The following is a 21673-nucleotide window of genomic DNA, read 5'->3' as shown; positions in this document are numbered from 1 at the left end:
GCTCTCCTTTCGAGAAAAAAATTTATTTTGTAAAGAATTATAAGAGTAAACATTAAGTGGAAAATTGGAGAAATAATTTTGAAATATTTGCATATGAATATTTGTGAAATTGTTTTCTCAAATAGATTCATATCATAAATACACGCTGAGATATTAATGGCGTAAAAATTGTTTGTTCGGGCACATTATTGAATTTTCTCTTTATAATTAAATATATTTTATTAATTGGAACAAATTTAATATTCTGTATCTTTCATTCAAAAATATAACCAACACAAATATGATTACTGCAAATTATATAGTAGATATATAACACATTGCAAATTATTTTTGCTTTTTCGACCACTAAAAGATGGTGTAAAATAAAGAACCGAAACACGTCCAAGAATAATACTTGATCTAATCAGTGATATTAATCGTATATAAGTATATGGTTCGAAGACACGATGTAACAACCTTCGCAGTAAAATTACGGGCTGAATCGAAGTTGATACGATTAATTGGTTGCATGTCTGTGTTCGTTACACTTAGTGCCATCAACGAGACGAGTGCGATGAAACGTAATTATCGTCGCTCGGTTGAAATAGTCTGTACTTGTTGCAGCGATATACATATACGCGTTATGTACGATATCAGTGTACATAAACACACGAGCACGTCATTCATATACACGCCCCTCTTTCATCCACGTACAAATGCATGTGCTCCGTGCATTCGCGAACACAAAACACGCCCTCAGCCCCGGAGGCCCTACGAGGATAATTTAAGATAACTGCACCAGTAAAATCTACATATCAGGATCGTATGCTCGGAAAACTTGGAGCGCACTTTGAATTGAAGTTTTAACGGAATTCGCGAAATCTTCCACCGGTCTGTCTGCTATAGTTCTACAACTGCGCTGGATTCACATGCGAAGATTACCGTAGTTTCCCGAATTTGCATAAATTGCAATGCAGAAATGTTTAATAAATAATAAAGAACGAATTATGTTATAGCTAATGAAATATAATGAATTTGAAATAAAAAATTAAGCGAATTATTTAGTTATTTTAGTTTAAACGGAATCGTGTAAGAGCTGAATTGTGTCACAAAGAGTTACATAAAAGAGATATATAACCTATTCCTAAAAAATTAAGTGATAAATTTACAAAATAATTAAATCATTGATTGTGCAATCATTTTTATCGATGGTATATATATAGTTTCCGTCACAATCATAAATTCGTAGATGCAATTGATAAAATGTGCGGCTTTCGATGTTTATCAATCCTGTGCGAAACCATGGAAATCAGGTTTCCGAGAAACCATTTTGGGTTTATTGTGTCCCGCGGAAATGGCATTTCCTCTGTTTCGAATACGCTCTCGTGTGGCGGAAACTTCCACCAAGAAATTCGTGTTAGTAACATATGCAAAGCTCGTGGGGAGGCTCTTTCTAGAGAATTCATGAACACATCACTTCGTTTGCTGCGCTCATTTACGCATTTGCAATCGGGATGATTCAAGTGCGTCTAATTATATTTTGTCAATTTTCTTATTTTCAGTACAAACTTTTATATATGTATATTTGATATATTTATTTAGTTGAAGCTAATTTGATAATAATCTTGAATCTTTAATTAATTTATATTTCCTTTTTACTTATTGTTTGATGAATTGCACATTCGAGGATGCTTTAAGATAAAAATATTTTGATAAAAGTGTAATATCCTTTGAACACATAAAGTATATAAAGTAAAAGTTTAGAGTTCCGATTTAAAAAAAAATCATTGAACTTTCTAAATGAAGTAAAGTAACTTACATCAATACTTTTAAAGATTCGACTACTTTAGAAAATGATTAATATGCAATTTCCTGCAAAATTAAGATCTTCTCCGATAGTGTATTTGTGAGAGAGATGCTATATAATTAAAATCTTTCATTTTCCCGTTTTTAAGATCGTCGTAAATTATTGTCCTCTGCAAAACGTAACTCGACATGTAGTGAATCAAGTGCGCGCAGTAATGTACGAATCGTACATTCGCATTACGGACCGCAAATTCCTTTTTTTCCTTTGTTTTTTTTTACTGTCGCGGTTACAAGTACACGCTTGTGAAAGCGCTCGATTTCGATCACACGGTTCTATTCGTTTCCGTCGTTAGTTTTCCCACAGTTATATAAAATTACACACGCCGATATACCTCTAGGCGTATACATATAATCAAATATCGCAAATGACAAGCGGAGATTTTTAAAATAAAAGTGGAAAATCTTGTGCAAACGAATACATCATAATTAAAACAATTAAAAGAGGAATTTCGCGACGATATATATTTCGCCCAATACGCGATGCGTCTTTAAAAACTTTTACTGCTAATGTTCTTTGCAGTTTCTGTTATTATCAATGGTAATAATTATAAGCAATTATTTTATACATATGATAAATGTAACATACGCATACTCATTGGAGAGTATATATATATATATCACTTTTATCTCTTTTCTCAATCTCTCGAAATTAGATGAATCATTCAACTGTAATTTGAATATCAATCATATATGTTTATTTTTCGCCATCACTTCAATAATTTTAGTTCTTTATATTGCGCGCAATATACATTTCCTAATGCTACCGATATAATTCCTCTGGATGCCGTTATCGACTAATTCATTAAAAGGTCCCCTAACACCGTAGCTGCTTTTTCGCTCTTGTTTTTAGCCCAACGTCTACGGATTCCACCTTCCGACCGACCTTATCTCTCGCCGCCTCTCGCGAAGCTTCCGATGCCTCGCTTCTTTGTTGTCTCTTCGTCCTATTCTTGCTGCCTTGTTTTTTAGGGTGTACTTCGTGCCCGATAGTCAACGCTCCCGATATAGCCGGACCGTGATTGCACTTGGACTTAACTAGCTCGCGTTTTCGTGAGACTCTGTTCGGATTTCTTGATTTTATCGCGTCACGTCATTCTTCCTTTTACGATTCTTTCTTATGGTATGTGTATTTAGGAATCAATAAGGAATGAATTGTGTTACTCAAAATTATTAGTAGAATATGCACATATGAAAATCAATTATAAAATAAGTTTTAAAATATATTTTTATTTATGGATTGCTTTCACACGCACAAATAATTCAATAAGAGACGGATTTTATTTAGTTAGTTTGACATACTTTATTATATTCTAAATCTTTTTACGATATTTCTAAACGTAAATTGATTACACAATCTCATGTGAGAAAGTTTTATAAGAAAAAAAAAACAACATAATTAGATGGTAAATAATATAAAAATGAAAGAAATATATTTTCTTTCATTTTTGTAAAGGCGACTTTTAATAAAATGTTGCATCACAAGTGCGACCCATTAAAGATATAATCGGAAGGAAGTTTTCTCACGCCACGTGTCAAAATCACGAAAATGCATCTATGCATTTTCAACCTTGAATTCGTTGGAATCGCAACGCGATGCATCCAATCCAGAAGAGGATGGGGGATAAAACGCATTTAGATACGTACCGCATATGCATGGCCGCGTTATCGACATCGCCCGCGTTCAAATCGCAATTTTTTTTCCCCATTCCGTGTGAACGCGGTAGGTCCCAATATACGCTCTGAGCATACGCAGCGGCAGATTTGTATATAGCACCAACGCCGTTAACACCCGTAGTCCCTCTAAAAGCCGGGCTTAAGGGACTTAACAATCCGCGTTTCGCGTAATCTCGCATGAATCTTCATCGTTTGCATTCCCGTCGTACCGACCCCATATACCGCATCCACGCGTTTCTAATCTCTCTAACATGCGTAAGTATCGTTGCATGTACCGATCTTAATGTAGACAAGCAAAAATAGAGGAAAATCGACAAAGGGGAATAGATAAAGAAGATGAGAAAGAGAATAATGTCTCACAGAAGATAATTTTAAAAGATAAATAAGATAATTTTAAAATTGTTATTCTAATCCAAAGAAAATATATTCTATTGAAATGTAATAAATAATAATTACGATTAAAAGTAACAAATTTATGAATCAAGGATTACTTTGATTTAAGCAGCGATGTATAAAAAGGGAAAGAAATAATTTTATTATATACCGTGAAATCTTTGTCTCTCGGACCTAGGGAACGCAAAATAAAAAACACAAAAACGTGGAATGAGCAAAAAAACCATAGATGTTATACGTCAACGTTTTATCGGAATGTAACTCAAAAAAGTAGAAAAAGAGAGAATAAAACAGAAATTAAACATAGAGAAAGGAGGGAAGAGGCTACGGAGATGATTATGAAGAGAAAAACATTTCGACAAAGAGAGAAAAGAGGAGAGAACACGAACGAGGAGGACGAAGGCTATTTACCCGCATCACAAATACAACACAAAACAATCCGGTTGTACATGGTTTGTATGAATTCGTGGGCTGACCTTTCGCATATGTTGTATCAGACTGCCCGAAGCGTTTATGTATGATATACAGATAGCGCGAGAAACATGAACTTCATGGTCTATCGACGTTTCAAAAATGACAGCCATTGCAAATTATAATGCTTATTTGCGTAGGTTGCTTCAAAGAATATTTAAAAGAAATAATCTTTTCAATAACGATTATATATGTATATCAAAAATACCAAACATCCAACACAATCACTAAATTTATCCTCTCTATTTCAGTATCTTTCTATCTCTGAATGTGTATATTAATTAAAGAAAACATGATATTACCAAAAAAAATTCTGATTATTACACTATCTTATATACTATATTTAAAATTTTTTGTTTAACGATTTGTTACTTCTACGCTTATATAATAGCTGATGCGGAGACGAAAGAATTATGATCCACGAATCCATTAATTCAATCAATGTAGATCTTAATGTGAACAACCAATTCATGCTCCTCGCCGCGAATTATGCTTGGCCGAGCACAGTTTGTCGATACCACACCGATTGAAATCAACGATCGAATTTTGCGCGAGCTCGCAGTTGCATAGGTCCGGTTTATCGCGGCCGGCCCTTGTCACTTATCGAACCTATTGGCCGACCCCCTGGTAGAGCTATCGTCCGGATCGCAGGTATGCGACCGACACGGCGCACCGGTTTCGCCATCTGGCACTGGCTGCACCATCGATATAACGGCGGTTAGGGTTAAATTCGAGAGAACGAACGGTAGCTCCGGTATGCGGATTAAGCTCCGGTCGGACGGGCGAGATCCCTCGCCGTCGACAGATCTCTCGGCTGCTCCGTGATGCGTGAAATGGATACACGTCGAGCGACATGTAGATCTGAACAATAAGCGGTATTATTAATCTTGCCGAGACTGCTACGGCCAGATTATAGATCGATGTAGTCATTTCGCGAGCACCATTGTATTGCAACGAAGGATTTGCTTATATTTTGCCTCATCTTCGGACTTCCCGTTAAGAAACGTAGAAAACAGATATTTTAGAGAAAACTTTTTCTCTTTAACTCTCGCAAATGGCGGACAATACTTTATTTAAATATTTTTTCATTTACCTACGTTCCTCACATTTTTTTGTGTCTGCTAAAATTTGATCTGATGATTTTTTAGCACCCCGTGTACATAAGTGCAATCGGTAAAACGGATAAAATGTATGTAATGGCGTGATATACCATTGTATCGACATTTCGGATAATCCTGGGCAGGTTGCGCAGTAGCGCGTAGAAACCGGTGCCGGGCTGTGTAAACCTGCCACCGGTCATGTATTTATTAAACATGATCCCACCCCACGACCGTCCACCCTTGCCCTCAGGAAATGATACGCGGGATGAACACTATCGGTTTATACTTCTCCCCTTCTACTCGGAAAATTCGCGGATGAAACGCGTGACAATTACGCCTCTTTTCGATCGATGATCCATCGATATGTTTCTCTTTTCTGTCGTTTATGGTTCTATTATATATATGTGTATACGAAAGGGGGAGAGAGAGAGAGATGTTTAAATTTTTTTTTTATTTTTTCCGGAGACTATATTAAAATTGTAACGAAAAAAAAGAACGCAGAATTTTTGTCATCTGCCTTTATCGAATATTATTTTCCGTAGTTCGTATTGTTATAGATTGTAACATATTAACAGCTAAAGTAAATCAATCGTTTTCGAGATGAGTTAAAAAGATAGATGCTTTTCGAGGAAAACACAAAAATAAGTATTTTTTTACTTATTTAAATTTAAAAAAATATTTAAATTAATAAAATAAAGAAGCTTAAAAACTTAATTGTAGAAATCGATAGTTAATGATTAAAAATTACAAGATTTTTAATGGAGCGATAGTGATGATGATAGTTTTCAGTCTAATTATAACAAGGAATTGTACGATATGTTTAAAGTAATATATAATGTTGATAAGAGATTATTCAAAATAAAAGCATGCAAAAACATAAAGAGATATGAAATATAAGAGACGAACTTTAATTAAAATATCTCGTTTTCAGTTTATTTCTGTAAAATTTCTATAAAATTTTATTATTCCGAATATAATCATAGTAATGAAAGATAAACTGTAAAAATTGAAAATGATTACTTTATAAGCAAAAAAATATTGAAATTGAAAATATAATGTATAGAAAATTTTGTTAAATAAAAGACAAAATACTAATATGAGAGAGATAAAGAATAAGATATAATGAATCAAAATTCTTCAGGAAAAGAAAAAAGAATAAACATAATGATGATCCAGAAAAAATCTCATCAACACTCCCACATGACTGCAGTCATATAATTAAATTTATAACACGATTTTGGTGAATAACTCTTGTAACATTTAACCGCGCAGCAACATTTTATTTACATTACATCCCCAAATTGTGGTACACTGTATATGGTGTTTATCGAATTTCGCAACGACACATAATTATTTAGAGATTACATCGCAACAGTTAACGCGCGAGTATGCGTTATTGTAATTTCCATTGTTGTAATCTCAATGGTGCATCTTACCGTCACGGTATCCGGTGAATGGAACACGTTTTGCGGATACAATAGAAGTCGAATAATCGATATCGAGTGTCGAACGTGCGAAATCAAACATTGAAGCCGTCCATTATGTTACGTTGAATATCGAAGCTCATTGTATGGTGTATGGAAAAGTGCTTGTATCGCATCACACGCCCACCGACGTGAATTAACATTAAAATTGAAAGCGTCAGAATAAAATCATTGTAACGGCACGCCTCGTCGTCTTGAAACACTTGTACTCGAGTTAGATTGACGTTTCAGAGTTTGGTATGGTAATAATAGCGTACACGCGTATAACATGCGACTATTTATAGAAAAAAGTTTATAAATGAAAAATTTTTCATATCTCTTTTTTCAAATAACTGCATAATCTCTAGATAAATTTAAACTAGATGTTAGATTGATAGCGCGTTACATTAAAAATTATTCTCTCTCGAATATATATTTATACTTAGATTAAATTACGTAATGATTAAGTAATAGTTTCTTTGGAAAAAATTAACATGTTTTTGATATATTATTTTATATTAGAACTAGACTCTAAATTAATGTGCTTAATAATAACCTGCGAATAATGTCGCTATAGCACACAATCGTTCAAAAAAGTATAAATTATAAAATCAATAAAAATTTATTATGAAACCCGCTTACATTTATAATATGTTCTTAGACAAGTTAATTAATTTTTTGCAATGTAACATATAAAATATATTAATTATTCTTATGAAAAATATTTTATTTAATGAGAAACTATCAATATATTTTAAATCGCGCTTCTTCTATATATTTACACTTGCAAGCACAAAATGTGGAACAATTATAATTCTTTAATACGCGATTGCGTTCGTGAAAAGTTCTAACGCTTTAACAGCAGAGTTTAAGACTTTGTTTTTACATGGATTTCTACTTCACACGCTCTATTACTCTTGTCTATCGATTTACGATCATCTGAAAGGTAGAAATCAATTTCGGGCGATTATTTGTTCCAGAAGCGAATCTGAACAAGCCTCTTTCTTTTTTTATTTTTTTTTTTTCTCTTTGTCTCGCGGAATAGAAGCGAGATAAAATTGCGCGTTCGTCGATATTTGCATGGACCGCACGAATACAATTCGATTGAAAATCGCGCAAACACTCTGTACATATTTGATCCCGCAACATATTCCCGTTAAACCCGTGACAAAATCGCGATGGCGTGTTTCCGCTCCGCGAACGGGACCTCCGTTGATGAGGCAATTACATACATTCAATTCGAATATACCTCATTACACGGCTGTCGTGTAAACTCATGACAGAATCGACTAATCGTTTATTCTATGACTAAACCCTGATTTATAACATGACAAAAATCGTTTATTACTAATAACGTTGAATTCTATCGTCTCTCGATTATTAATAATCTAAAATCTAAAATATATCTTTTATTTTTACATATTAAAATAACAGCCTAATTAATAACAGATTTATATATTCGATGTTTTATAAACTTTTTTATGTAAAAACATAAATTTTTATAATTTTTTTCTCTTTCTCTTTCTTCTAATTATTAATATTTTTAAATTCACACTCTGTTTAAGAATACGTTTTTCATCAAATAAATACATTACAAATTTTAAAGTTAATTGTTGAAACTATAAAAAATTTTTAATTTTACACAAGTTTAAAACTACTGTAAATAATTATAAAAAAATATTTTTTTTATATTTATAATGATTTCATATATATGTGTGTATCTATCCCCCGAGCTGATTCCACTAATATTTTCACAGTAACGTTATTAAACTGTCACATAGAGAATCTAGAGAATATATACCGTACGGTAAATTTCCGATTTTAATGGACTTATGATAATCGACGAGTGTGTCGAAGCCGCAGTAAATTTCGTGCAAAGCGATAAAATAGATAATCTCTGCGAAACGCTTTCGACGTTTTCGTATAATACCAAAAAGGGTCGGCGGCATTATTACAGTGATCTCTAGGAACGCTTTCGATTAACGAGCCAACGCCCACGATCGATGGAAAATACGTGTTACGCGAGCATCGACGAGCTAGAATGAATCTCTTATATATCTTTATTAATCTTTTTGCATACATATATATGCAAACATATTTAAACTTTTGTAATCTATTCGTGCCAGCTTATGAATATGTTTAAATTATTATCTGCTATTATATGCGATTTTTAAATGTTATAATATAGGTAAATATAATTAATATGTAATATGCCATATGCGATTTATTTAGAAAATATGAAAAAAATCGAAGAAAAAATAAAAAAAATAAAATCTACAAATTTTTTTTTTAATCTAACTTTTCGCTTAATTTGAAAATTTTTTATGTGGTGTAGCATATTGTATTATTATTATATTGCAAAATAACATTTTTTTTATAATGAAAAAATTTCTATAATCTAGAAATAATTTATGAAAAACTTTTTTTAGATTTTTTTTCAGTAACAAGAATTTGATTCTAAAAGAGTTAAAATTGATTTCGTACCATTGGTATAGTCATTGTGTATGATACTACAATGGCATGTCTGTACCACCGCATTCGGAAATACATCGAATTAAATGAAAGCTTTCAAGCTTTCAGATGAATCGATGAAAGGTCACAAACACGCTATGGCCCCGCAGAAAGCGTATGTGAGAGGAGTCTCAAAAAGTTTCTCCGGTATTATATACGTCGCACTGACGATATTTCTCCTCGAAATCTATGGAGTCGATCTGATTCACTCTGAGATGTGTTATATGCCTGAGGGAGATTTGATATTATCTCTCGTCATTCGTACTGTATTATCTTACAAATCTTCACCATAGATTTGAATAACGCGAAAGTGACATTGGTCGAACAAGTTATTTATATATATAGATCAATATAACATTTAGATTGACAAATTTTAATAAGAAAATAATCGCGCGTTAACATTCGCTATATATATAAATTATTGTAGTTATTATCGTAGTTTTTAATATGGATTATTTATCTTTAATATTTTAATAATGAAATATTGAATATGATTTGATTCGGCGATTTCATTTCACCGTCGCGAAAGTTAATTAAAAAAAATGCATAATAATTTTGAGGAAAGAATAACAGGAAGGAAATAAAAGCTCATTGCGGTTTTTTTGTGACATGTCGAGTTTGCTATGAAAGAATCGCTCGTGAATTCAAATTCAAATATATGCCGTAAAATCGTTTGATCGACGTCTAGTCAATTTCGACATCAAATCGCGATTTGCGACTAGCTATCGACATTTCGAAGAAATTCGAAATTGAAGAATTAAAAAAAGTTGCACCGTCTTGATGGCGAGATTTTCACAACGTATAAAAAATAACATAGATTGACAATAATATTCTATTTACTAGGAACAGAACTAGTTTTGTATCGAGTTCAAAATTAATCGTTTTGTTATTAAGACAAACATCAGGAAATCATTAAAAGTTTGTTAAATTTTAAATATTTAAAAGAGTTTTTTGGAATTATTATCAAAGTTTATAAAATTTTGTTTAAACTTGCATAAATGTTATTTAGAAAATTCATATTCATATATCTTTGGCAAAATAGTAGGTACTTTGTATAAGTAATAAAAATTTGTATCTTCTGTGTGTCTGCACTCAAAAAAATGGTTTTGCAATTGTAGCAAAAATTTTTTAGGTGCAAAAAATTAACTGAGGTAGACAAATGATTAGCACATATTGCAATATCGTATATATTTTGCACGTAATCAATCTAAATGACAGAGACAGAACTAAAAAATTCTATCTGTGACAAACGATAATTCTATCTGTGACAAACGATATTCTATCAGATACAAAAAATAGCGATAATTTTTGTTGCGACATCTAGAAATTTTTTTGCGTGTGTCTTCTAAATTAAAGAACCTAACTTTTTAAATATAAGAAAACTAATATTTTTATTATTTTACAAAAAAAGCTGTACGTACAAAAAATATTTAACTCAATGAGTCTAAATTCTCATTTTATTGAAACATGCAAATGCATAATAATGTAAAGACCTGAAAGGGATTGAGTACTAAAAGTGTAATCAAGCAGATGGTTAACCACAAGCGCAAATAGTTCAGCAATGCTTACCTCTACAGTGAGTACAACGCGCGATATAATTTCGGATCTAGCAATTTTCTCGCCTTCATCCTAGCAAAGCTTAAATCCCGCTCGAGCGGCGCGGCGTGCATGATTAAACGTAATCATATATTATCGGGTTATATCGTAAGCGCCGGCCGGCACTGACGCAACAACGTCGGTCTTATATCAGAGCGAAACAATTTTCTCTGGATCCACGTGCTAGAGAATCGGTGAAAAATATCAGAACATTCCTTCCTCAAGACGGTAACCACTCCATTCATGTGAAATATTCTAGCCGAGAATGCGCATCGTGAAAAATAATACGCACGCGTATTAAATATTTTAGTAGCAAGTTTTATTTGAGAAAGGGTTCAAGAAAAAAGAAACTTATGTCGAATATATCTGTTCACAAGTTCAAATCACTTTTAAATATTTTAAAAATTTTGGAAGTTTTATTTAATAGATTAATGTGTATATAGTTTGTAAATTCTGTAGTTTTATCTTAAATTATAATTATAACATATATAAAAAGTGACAATTAGATTGTCAATTTTTTAATAATAAATATAAACTTTTATCTTTTTCATTTATTAGTTCTGGATTATATAATTATATGAAAATTTTGGAAACAAATAGTGTAAAAACTCTTTTCTATTACTCCGCTGAAAACTTGCGAATAAACTGAATGATTCAAATTATAACTCAGAAAATTTTCACGATACAAAGCTAATAGAGCTTTGAAACTTTGCACATTACCAACGAAAAAAGAATATATTCGCGATCGGTTATAGTTTAAAGAAGAAAAAAAGATTAAGGCGGATTACAGGGTGCGGAATCGCGGAACTCGCTCGGTTGTTTTCTCTTAACATTACTCTACGTTCCTCTGTCCGCTTCGTCGGGGTTAATCCCCATTAGCGGAATCACGGGTGAAATTATAATAAAACCGAGCGAAGTGGTTAAAGCTGCGCCATGTGTTTCAGGCGCGTATCTGCGCGAAACGCAATCTGCGTGCAGTGTATGCAGATGAGGAGAAAACGGACAATTTTCTCGTAGTTATGGACGCGCTGCGTAGCGAGGTACGCGTTAAATCTTAATGGAGGAAAGTAGCTTATAACGCAGAGCCGCTATCGAACGCACGGGCGCTGCTAAACGATCGGCGCCGCTCATTAGTCGCTGGTGGTGCATTAATATTAATGGACTATCGATACCCGCGCGCGCGCGGATAAAAGCTATTTAATAGCGCAGTTAATAGCATTGCGCACCAAGTTACCTCGCTTCGTTACTAGGATCCATTAGCGAAATTATATCAAATCGAGGCAAAATCAGTATTGTCTCAGACGGATGTATTGTAGGACGCATTTCAACAATGTGCAATGCATTGATAAAGAAACAGCAACTCAAAGAGTTTATACTTCGAAATATTCTGATTTTTAAAGTTTGAAGTATTTTTTGCAATTATTAATGCAATTAAAACTTCAAAATATTACTGTTATTTTTATATAGGTAATAAAACAGCTATATAAGGAGAAAAATATGGATCTCTATTGAGAAAGAAAGAGAGTATATGTGTGTTGGGATAGAGGAGAGAGTTATAAGTATAATATATATAATTAAAATTATATAAATCTCTTTTCTCATAATGTAACTTATTTCTACAGCTTGTAGATATTTAGAGACTGTACTTTTTTTCAGTGTGCAAAATTCTTTAAATTAAATTAAAAATATTAATCTCGATAATCGCAATTAAAAAAACAGAATGATGAGTGAAATAATTTTGATTAAATATTAATATGAACTTTTTTATAAAATTTTGAAAAAGAATTTTAACATTATTGTTGTGGTAGATTATTGGTTGATGCTAATACTCGTTAACGTTGTAAGATAAAATCGGACCGACATCATTTTCACTATCAGTGAAACGCTTATTTCTCAGCGTATGCAGTCGAAACGCAAAGTTACGTCTATCGATCACTTCTCGAAGTTGACGAGAGAGCAGCATCATAACTTCATCGGTTCGATCAGCTTCCGCGCTTAGCTGGAAACTTGCTCGAAGCGGTTCGGTTCTTCTCGTCGACAAGACAAGACAGAAGCCTGACAATGCACGAGAAGCACATAGAAAGTCGATAAACGAAAAAAAAGCAAACGAAGAGAAAATTTCGTGCTTGGAACTGAGAAATCGCGACAAAACATGATATACAAATTCAATAACCAAAGTCAATCAAATTATGTAAAAATCAGTCATCAGTCATACATAAATATTAAAAACAGCTTATTGTTAGATGCAAAAAAGAATAAGATAATAGAGAGAGAGAGAGAGAGAGAGAGAGAGAAAAGAGAGATGCGAAATAATTGAATATGTCGAAAATGAGAATGAAACCAGATAACGAATTATTCCATATATGTATATTTCCAAATTATAATTTTATCAACTTTTTATTTTTAGATCTTTAGATTTTAGTTGATAAATGATAAGGGACATGTCACATATATATATACCATATATTCTTTGATACGAAAGATAAAAAAGAGACAGAGATCCCGCAGTTTGTTCAGCGGGAAGCAAATCACGTACAACATCCTTCGCGGGCTACCGAATTGAATTTCGGACAACACTTACTACGGCGGTCTCATGAATAATGCACTGGTCGAGGCCAGCAATCGCGGGTGTCGCGACCGTAAAAGTGTTGACCTTTTTGACCAAGATAGATGGAACATCCGTTGATTATCAAAGACAAACGTTCTCTCTCTCTCTTTCTCTTTCTTTTTTCCTTCTCACTGTATGCGTGCACGTCATCGATCGCCCCCAACCGCGGGCCCTAGGGGCCCGGGGGCCGCATACGTGACCCCTTAGAGTGTGGCGTGCCTCGCTAACATTCCACTGATAATTTACAAGGACGCGATAGAGAGCCTGAATAATGATGCTGCTATTGCTGCTCGTGTAAACTCGACCTCCCGCAAGGACGCTTCGTGTGCAAAATTAAAAGTGTATGCACTTATAACACACGGATAACTAGAAATAGTTGGCTTTTTGCCATTTGGTGTATCGTTTTCCGTAACGCTAAAAATCATTTCTGTAAGATTTTATTCTCCAAGTAAAGAAAAAAAATTCTACACATTTTTAGAATTTATATATTAATTAAAAAATTATAAAAATGATATTGTGTAGAAATATTTAAGTATTATTTTTTATTTCAATTTGAAATAAAAATTTCTCTGCTTTTTTTCTGTTGGATCTATTATATGTAATTATGTATTTCTAACTATACGAAATGATTGTGGCGAACTAAGCTAACTTTATTTATTTTTCGAATCTATACTATTTTTCTTCGTCAACTCGAATCGTCAGATATTGCCGATCGCTGCAATCCATGCGGGAAACATAAAAACGAACGAGCATTTCGAAAAGATACAAAGTGTCACAAGAATGATTTGCCCTCGCATAAGGTTCCGCCGATGCAACGTAATATCTGACCGCATGCGAAATAAGGTGATACACTGCAGCCGCTATTACATTTCATTGCACGACATTAGACGAGATTACGTTGCTTCTCGTAATGTTACGCCGAGCCTCGTGACTTAATGGCTTATTTCATCATCGTTCTACCCCAGGTACATAATATGTCTCTCGCCGTCACCGTTTTTAAGAGTGCCTCCGAGAGCTTGCATGATTTGCTATCATTTGCATAAGCGTTGCATAACCGCGACATGGTAAACGCATGCAATCGTATCTACTTCCTCTCCGGTACACGCCAATGGAGCGTATCGATTTTAATCGCGATATTTCTTATTTTCATCTACTAAAATCTTATTGTCATCTTTAGCTATCTTATTTAATTAAATTATGTTCTTGAAACTTCTAAATTTCTGTCAAGATGGGGATTATATATTGTAGTTGCGTTCTATAGTGCTTTTTTTATTAAGGAAAATTCTATTTCTGTTCAATATTTAATAATTTTTATATTTATTAAATTCAGCAATATTATATTAAATTTTAATTGCAATTTTTTCTACGAATCTGAAATTTTTTTTTAATGAAAATGTGAAAGAAAGAAGCCAGCATTACAAATGTTACAAATTTTAAAATTAAATAGATACTTTTGTGACTAAAGGCAATCATAATTTAATAAAACTCAATCTTCATTCAAAATCAAAGAGTAACATTTTTTTGTCTGCCTATAATCCTGAAATTTGATTGCAAAAAATTTTTAGGTTTCTAAACGTTGAAAATGATATTTAAAAAATATCCAAAAACTAATAATAAAAAAGACTCGTTCTCTTCTAAAGTTTGTTCTCTAACTTTTTTTTAAATTTTGCATAGAAGATATACTGAGTTTACGATAAATGGCGAGAATAAGATTTGATAAGTCTGTAACAGTCAACCGATGTCTTACTCAGCGATTCGCAAGTCTATAGTGGCCGCTGAAATTCGCTTTCAGTCCACTTGCCAGTTACCGATTTCTACGCACACGCCTTACATACGAGAGCAGTGCACGTGCACGAGCATCATTAATCTTGCTTGACCAATGATCAATGACCTCTCTTATTGACTACGGCATACGAACATGCGAACGTACGTGTGCGGTCCTGCGAGCAACTATCAGTGCGTACACGGTTTATCCACGAAAGCGTTTCTAACAAATATGATTTATACGCACTGTGAATCATAATCTTAATTGAAGAATCGAGATATATGAGAGAGTGTGTGTGTAAAGATTAACTTTCTTAGAATCACATTTATCGTCTTTTGAGATATTAACTGCATAATTTAAGATAATGTAATTTTAAAATGATAAAGATTGAATTAAAATTTATATATATTTTATATGTATATTAAATATAATATATTAAAATATAAATCATTATCTAATGCTTTCTTTTTTTCGTAAATGCTAGTCCAAGTTGCATTCATGATTGCTGTACGTTATTATTGACAATAAGTTGTCGTTAGTAGTAAAGGTCAATTTATAAATGTACCTAGGCGTGACACAACATATTCAGCTATTATAATATGGCGAGAATTCTAATTGCGACAAATTTATCTTCCTCAATAAAACGCAATAGGGCATTGTCCGCCGCGAGGCACCCAATTAAATCGGAAATGTAATAACACATAGAATAAATTCTTGATATCCACCTACACATGTATATATGAGTGCAAGCGTACCCCGATAAATAATACACGAGCATATATACTATTAGGTGTTCTAGAAAATTTATATGATGATAAAACGATATATTCTTTATCAAAAACTCAAATGTCATATTTTATTATAATTTTCAAGTCAGCAACATTAAATATTTTATTAAATAATCATAAAATCACTATAAAATATATATTAATTAATATATTAAAATCCATTGGAATTAAGTAAATAAAGAATAAAATGTTATTAATTATCTTTTTTATATATTTTTAAACGTTTAAAGCCCAGTTCTACAAACGTCGGTTAACTTAAACCTCCGGTTAAACTATATCTTTGTCTCTTTTTAGATATGTTCTTAAAAAGAGACAAAGATATAATTCAACCGTAGGTTAAAGTTAACCGACGTTGGTAGAACTGGGCCTAAGGGCCGGTTGTTCCAACTTCTTGGTAAGTTTTACCCGATAGGTAGCATATCTTCGTCTCTTTTTTAGAACTTATCTGACTTAGAACTAACCTGAAAAGAGACGAAAATATGCTACCTATCGGGTAAAATTTACCAAGAAGTTGGAACAATCGACCCTAAATGAATTAAAATCTTAATTTCATTTTTAGCAAGCGAAAAAATTGTTTCAAAATTGTATAGTGCTTTATTATCATTATATTATAAGTGCTAAGTGCTCCTAGACATCCGGTATAACTGCCCTGTAAAACGGTGTCACCGCCATAGGGTCGTAGGGATGCGAGCTGTTCCGCGAGTAGGCGGGGATTATTAATGATCACGAGCCGCCTTATCTTTTCCACTTCCTGTTTGAGATACATAATACGTGGGTCGCCTCGCGCGCAAGTCGTTGCATCGCGTCGTAACATTGTGCATACGAGTTTGGTAGGTTCGCTTTCGACTCTCATTGTGTGTGCCTCGCGTTCGCGTAATCGTAACGCTTGCATATGCACCCGCAAATTTATCATCGCACGAAATCGTACCCCCGTAACGAAAAAGAATGACTTGAGGGAACGATTAATTATCCTCGATCGAAAATTTTATTGCTACTAGAACAAATATTATTTTAAAATTTAATTAGCAAATTAACTCTATAAATATTTTTTTATAAAAGTCAGCTGATTAATGCATTAATTTGCTAATTAAATTTTAAAATAATATTTTTTTTGTGTAAAATTAGCCCATTAAAGAATAAATTATGACTCACCGGTACGACGCGCAGTAGAAGAGTTGTAGTGCACATGTTGATCTGCAAAATACAAATATTAACAAATTATAAATCAATGTCTAAAATAATTAATATTTTTAAAAAATAATAATTACGTTAAATATTAATTAAACTTTTTATTCAATTTCTTGACTATTTTTCATATTCAATCTTTATTTACTAAAATAAATACTACAAAGAAAATGTTACACAAAAAATGTTTTTACGAAAAGAATTTTTCTTAAAGATTAAACTATTATAAGTAAAAACCAAAAATTTGTATATAAATAATAAAATAATTAAAAAATTTTGAACACAATGCAATTCCAAAAAATATATACATATATGTATCTATTTAAATAAAAAATTTATATAAAAAAATATTAATTATTGTGAATAATTTATTTAATATTTTAAAATCAAATATAAAATACATTATGCATATTATATTACACAATAACAAAAAACGGACCATTAAAATAAATAAATAATTTCATAAAATTGTCAAGTATATTAAATAATTAAAATTTACTCACCTCATGGTTGCTCCGCTGTTGCCCGATGCCTCCCCTTTGTTGCTCTTTTACTCGTGGCACTCACATGACACTCGCGAAAACACGATTAATCACGTATAAAAATCAACGAATGACAATCGCACGGTACTTTGTACGGCACTCCCGACGCAGATTACTTGCATGCAACGCGTATTTTATTATTATTTCGACGGAAAATAACACGGAAACTATTCGCTCGGCACTCTGAAATAAATCAAATTTATTAATTATTATCTAATTATTATTATTAATTATATTATATATCGTTATATTTAAAAAAAATATTTTTTTGTAAAATTAGCTCATTAAAGAACAAAAATTAAAACTCACCGATATTATGTTGTTATATGTACAGCAGCGAAGTTGTAGTGCACATGTTGATCTGCAAAATACAAATATTAACAAATTATAAAACAGTGTCCAATCAACATTAAATTTCTTTTGTTTTTAACATAAAATCGATAGGTTCCGGCTTTGTTTCTACATGTACTTTAATTATGGAAAAGCATTTATTATTTTATTTAACCAATAAAAAGAAAAGGATGCAGAAAAATGATCGTTTTTTTCGGTAAAACAAGACGGCTTTAGGATCCCCCGAAATTAAAGAACGCGTAAAAGTGCGATCGCAGCCTCTTACGCAACTTCCTAAGGATATCACGGGCCTTCCCTCGTGCCGAAAGTGATTCACAAGAATTCACATGTCGAACAAGAAATAAGTCGAAGCCCTCGCGTGCGAGCTCTCGAGGGGTAGATTCAGATTTCCGATATTATTTGCTTTGTGCCGTACTGTACAGGAAAGAAAAAGTATAAAGAACTGTGCAAATCCTTGGTAACATAGAGAAGGCGAACACGAGACCGCCGCCCCCTGAAAATCGCTTCGCCTATAATAAGCCCAAACGATTGCTTCGCGAAATTGCTTTTCTTCAAACAGAGGCGTTTGATGTCGCGTCTTCTTTTTGACGGATCGTAATTGTACGCGTGTTAGTGCGCTCCGAACTGTTGAGTCTCGCTGCGGGAAAGACCGAAAGATCTCTTTAAATCTTTAGCCGGCGTTTCGTATTTCTATTCATGAAAAAATGGACAACACAGAAAAGTTGCTCTGCAGAGCATAAACGATTATGAAATATGCAATAAAATCTTATCGTAATATTAAATAGCATAATGTTTGTACACACATAAAATATACGTAAGAAATATTTTACAATTCAATATCATTACATTATTCAAAAATGATGGATAAAGAACACAAATATTCTTAATACATTATATAGCATACTTAAAAATTAATCAATATTAATTATTTCTCCAACACTTTTCACAAAAATAATGTATGATATATTGAGATTCTCTTTTAAGTACATCGAATTATTTTCAAAGTTCTCTTTTAAAAGCATTGACAGAAAAGGATTAATTACAATAGAATTAATTTTTTGAGTCGGCATTTTATTTGCACTTGAAAAATATTTTTGAAAATATCTTTTTTTTTATCAATAAAAAGCTGACGCCTATTTCTAAGAAACGATACTTTTATATTTTTTTAGATATTTCTTAAATTAAATTCACACGGAAGAAAATAATAAATAAGATATCCTAGATACAAAGTAATATTTTCCTGACAATTTCTTTATTTCTATATTTTTCTTTGTTTGAAGAAAAAAATCTAAGAAAAATAATGAAGTTATAGTTATAATGCATTTATAGCGTTTTGTATATTGTACATTATTAGTACAATAGTATTTATATGTAAATAAGTATTTATATATTGTACATTATTATTTCTTCTTCACACGAATTTATTTATTTAGAAAAAAGAGTTTCGGTTAAATATAGTTCCGTTAAACATAGTTTATATATGTATATAAATATATAACAGAGTTTAATAAAACATTTTTGTACATCATCGATAAATATGGCACGATTTTTTTTTTTTTTTTTTTCCTTTCTTTCCCCTTTCTATGTGGAGTATATATAATTTTGTGTTCACTTACCACATTTCTGTTTGCAGCTGCTGTGCATCCTGGACAGTCATCAGGCACCGATAAATTTTCCACAGGAATGTCTGGTCCAAGTTTCATTGACGGGTAAATACTTGATTTTAATATCTAAAATCAGAATTAGAAACTTTCTTTTATCACATGACTCAATAAAATGTTAAATGTGTTTACGTGATAATGTGAATTAATAAACTATCCTCCTTGGAAATAATATATGTATCTTTTTTCATGGAATGTATCAGCATTTAAATTACTTTTAATCCAATAAATATATATAATAATGATATCATGGCAATGCTAAGAAAGGAGTAATTCTCGAGATATATCTTTATAAATAAAATCTCTTTTCTCTTTTATAAAAGCATTTGCGTTAATTGTAATTGTTAAATTATGTGTATTAGCCCAGTAAAATTAGACTTGAAAAGGGCAAAACTATAAAAAAATTAGGAACAAGCTGAATTTTTGTGGAGACCTTTATTTCGATGTTCTAATGTAATTCTGAAAAGTACCCTTAATTTGATCCATGGGTTTTTTTTTTATAGGGGATAAAAAGGGATAAATTTTAGTTTTTTGCCATTATCTCGCAAACTGGCAATTTTTCGAGAAAAACAGTTATTATTAAAATTGTAGCTCATAAAATTCTCTACAAAAAAGGTCATTATACTTTTTTTTCGTGGAATCAACCGTTTCGAAGATATAGAGTGAATTAAGACTGAAAGAGAAAATGTGCACACCACTATAGTATTATATGTGACTATGAGGTGCAGAAAAGTTATATTAGAAATATTGCAACTTTACCGCACGTTTTACTCAAAAACGATTAGTTGTACGAGAAAAAGTACAATGACCTTTTTTGTAGAGAATTTTATGAGCTACAATTTTAATAACTGTTTTTCTCGAAAAATTGCCAGTTTTCGAGATAATGGCAAAAAACTAAAATTTATCCCTTTTATCCCCTATAAAAAAAAACCCATGGATCAAATTAAGGGTACTTTTCAGGATTTCATTAGAACATCGAAATAAAGGTCTCCACAAAAATTCAGTTTGTTCCTAATTTTTATGAAGTCAAAGTCTAATTTTACTGGACTATATGTACATATATAATGATGAAAATTGCTAACGTTAACCTAAATAGGTTTCGACCATTAAACTGCAAAACTTCAATTTCTCGCTCTTGCACGAAATTCTTATTACTATTATATTTTATATCATTTCATTTACTATTTATTCTATTATAAAGCCTTGCCGATATTAATTACTCACCACTTATGCGGTTTCAATTAATTTTCTTAATAATCTCTCGATTAAAGAAGAGGAAATTCGAGACCACTCTAATCAACACGTGCAATAGAATTAATTTTAAATAGGTATGTTTCTTCTCGAAACTCGTTAAAAAATCATATTCGTCACGACATCTGTGGAGAAATCGAGTCACCAATGTTCAATATGGCGACTAACGTCAGTTTACAAATGGTTGACACCGGGTGTGGTGTCAACTGACATAACTCATACGTTAAACCAAATGTTTTGATAATTAATTTCTGAATTATGAAGCTACTCTTGTACCTAGTATTGTTGCAAAATACGTGTATTTTTGTACAAGCCACAAATAACGCGAGAAACATGTCGAAGACAAGGTAATATACCATGTAGCTTTATCGTCGCGAGGTTATATACTAGAAGAATATATATTTTTTTTCTATATAACTCAAATTCAAGCCCGATACTATTGATAAACAGCTGACAGCTCGACAACAAC

At 32.2% G+C, this 21673-nt stretch overlaps 1 protein-coding gene and 1 long non-coding RNA gene across 4 annotated transcripts in view; one reads left to right on the top strand and one right to left on the bottom strand.

Moving 5' to 3' along the window:
* The window catches only part of Ror (tyrosine-protein kinase transmembrane receptor Ror), a 313177-nt gene that overhangs the window by 285459 nt on the left and 6045 nt on the right, over window positions 1-21673 (top strand). For 2 of the 3 annotated variants that reach the window (XM_083053431.1, XM_083053440.1), the window contains one exon: window positions 19926-20001. In XM_083053431.1, coding sequence (XP_082909557.1) covers window positions 19926-20001 — 76 coding nt within the window. Of the gene's footprint in view, window positions 1-19925; window positions 20002-21372; window positions 21552-21673 lie in introns of those variants that run through there. The other variant, XM_083053449.1, reaches the window with a different exon arrangement.
* LOC145944978 (uncharacterized) lies at window positions 17909-20120 on the bottom strand. The gene is made up of 3 exons (XR_014426776.1): window positions 19909-20120; window positions 18251-18302; window positions 17909-18124 (listed from the first exon to the last, which is right to left on the bottom strand). It is a non-coding gene; the product is annotated as an uncharacterized LOC145944978 (long non-coding RNA).

Source organism: Prenolepis imparis, unplaced genomic scaffold (genome assembly GCF_030444845.1).
Source record: "Prenolepis imparis isolate NDT839.2.m4 unplaced genomic scaffold, iyPreImpa1.0 SCAF_1, whole genome shotgun sequence".
NCBI classification, from domain to species: domain Eukaryota; kingdom Metazoa; phylum Arthropoda; class Insecta; order Hymenoptera; family Formicidae; genus Prenolepis; species Prenolepis imparis.
Note: the sequence above shows the minus strand (reverse complement) of the source record. Positions and strands in the feature narration are given on the sequence as shown.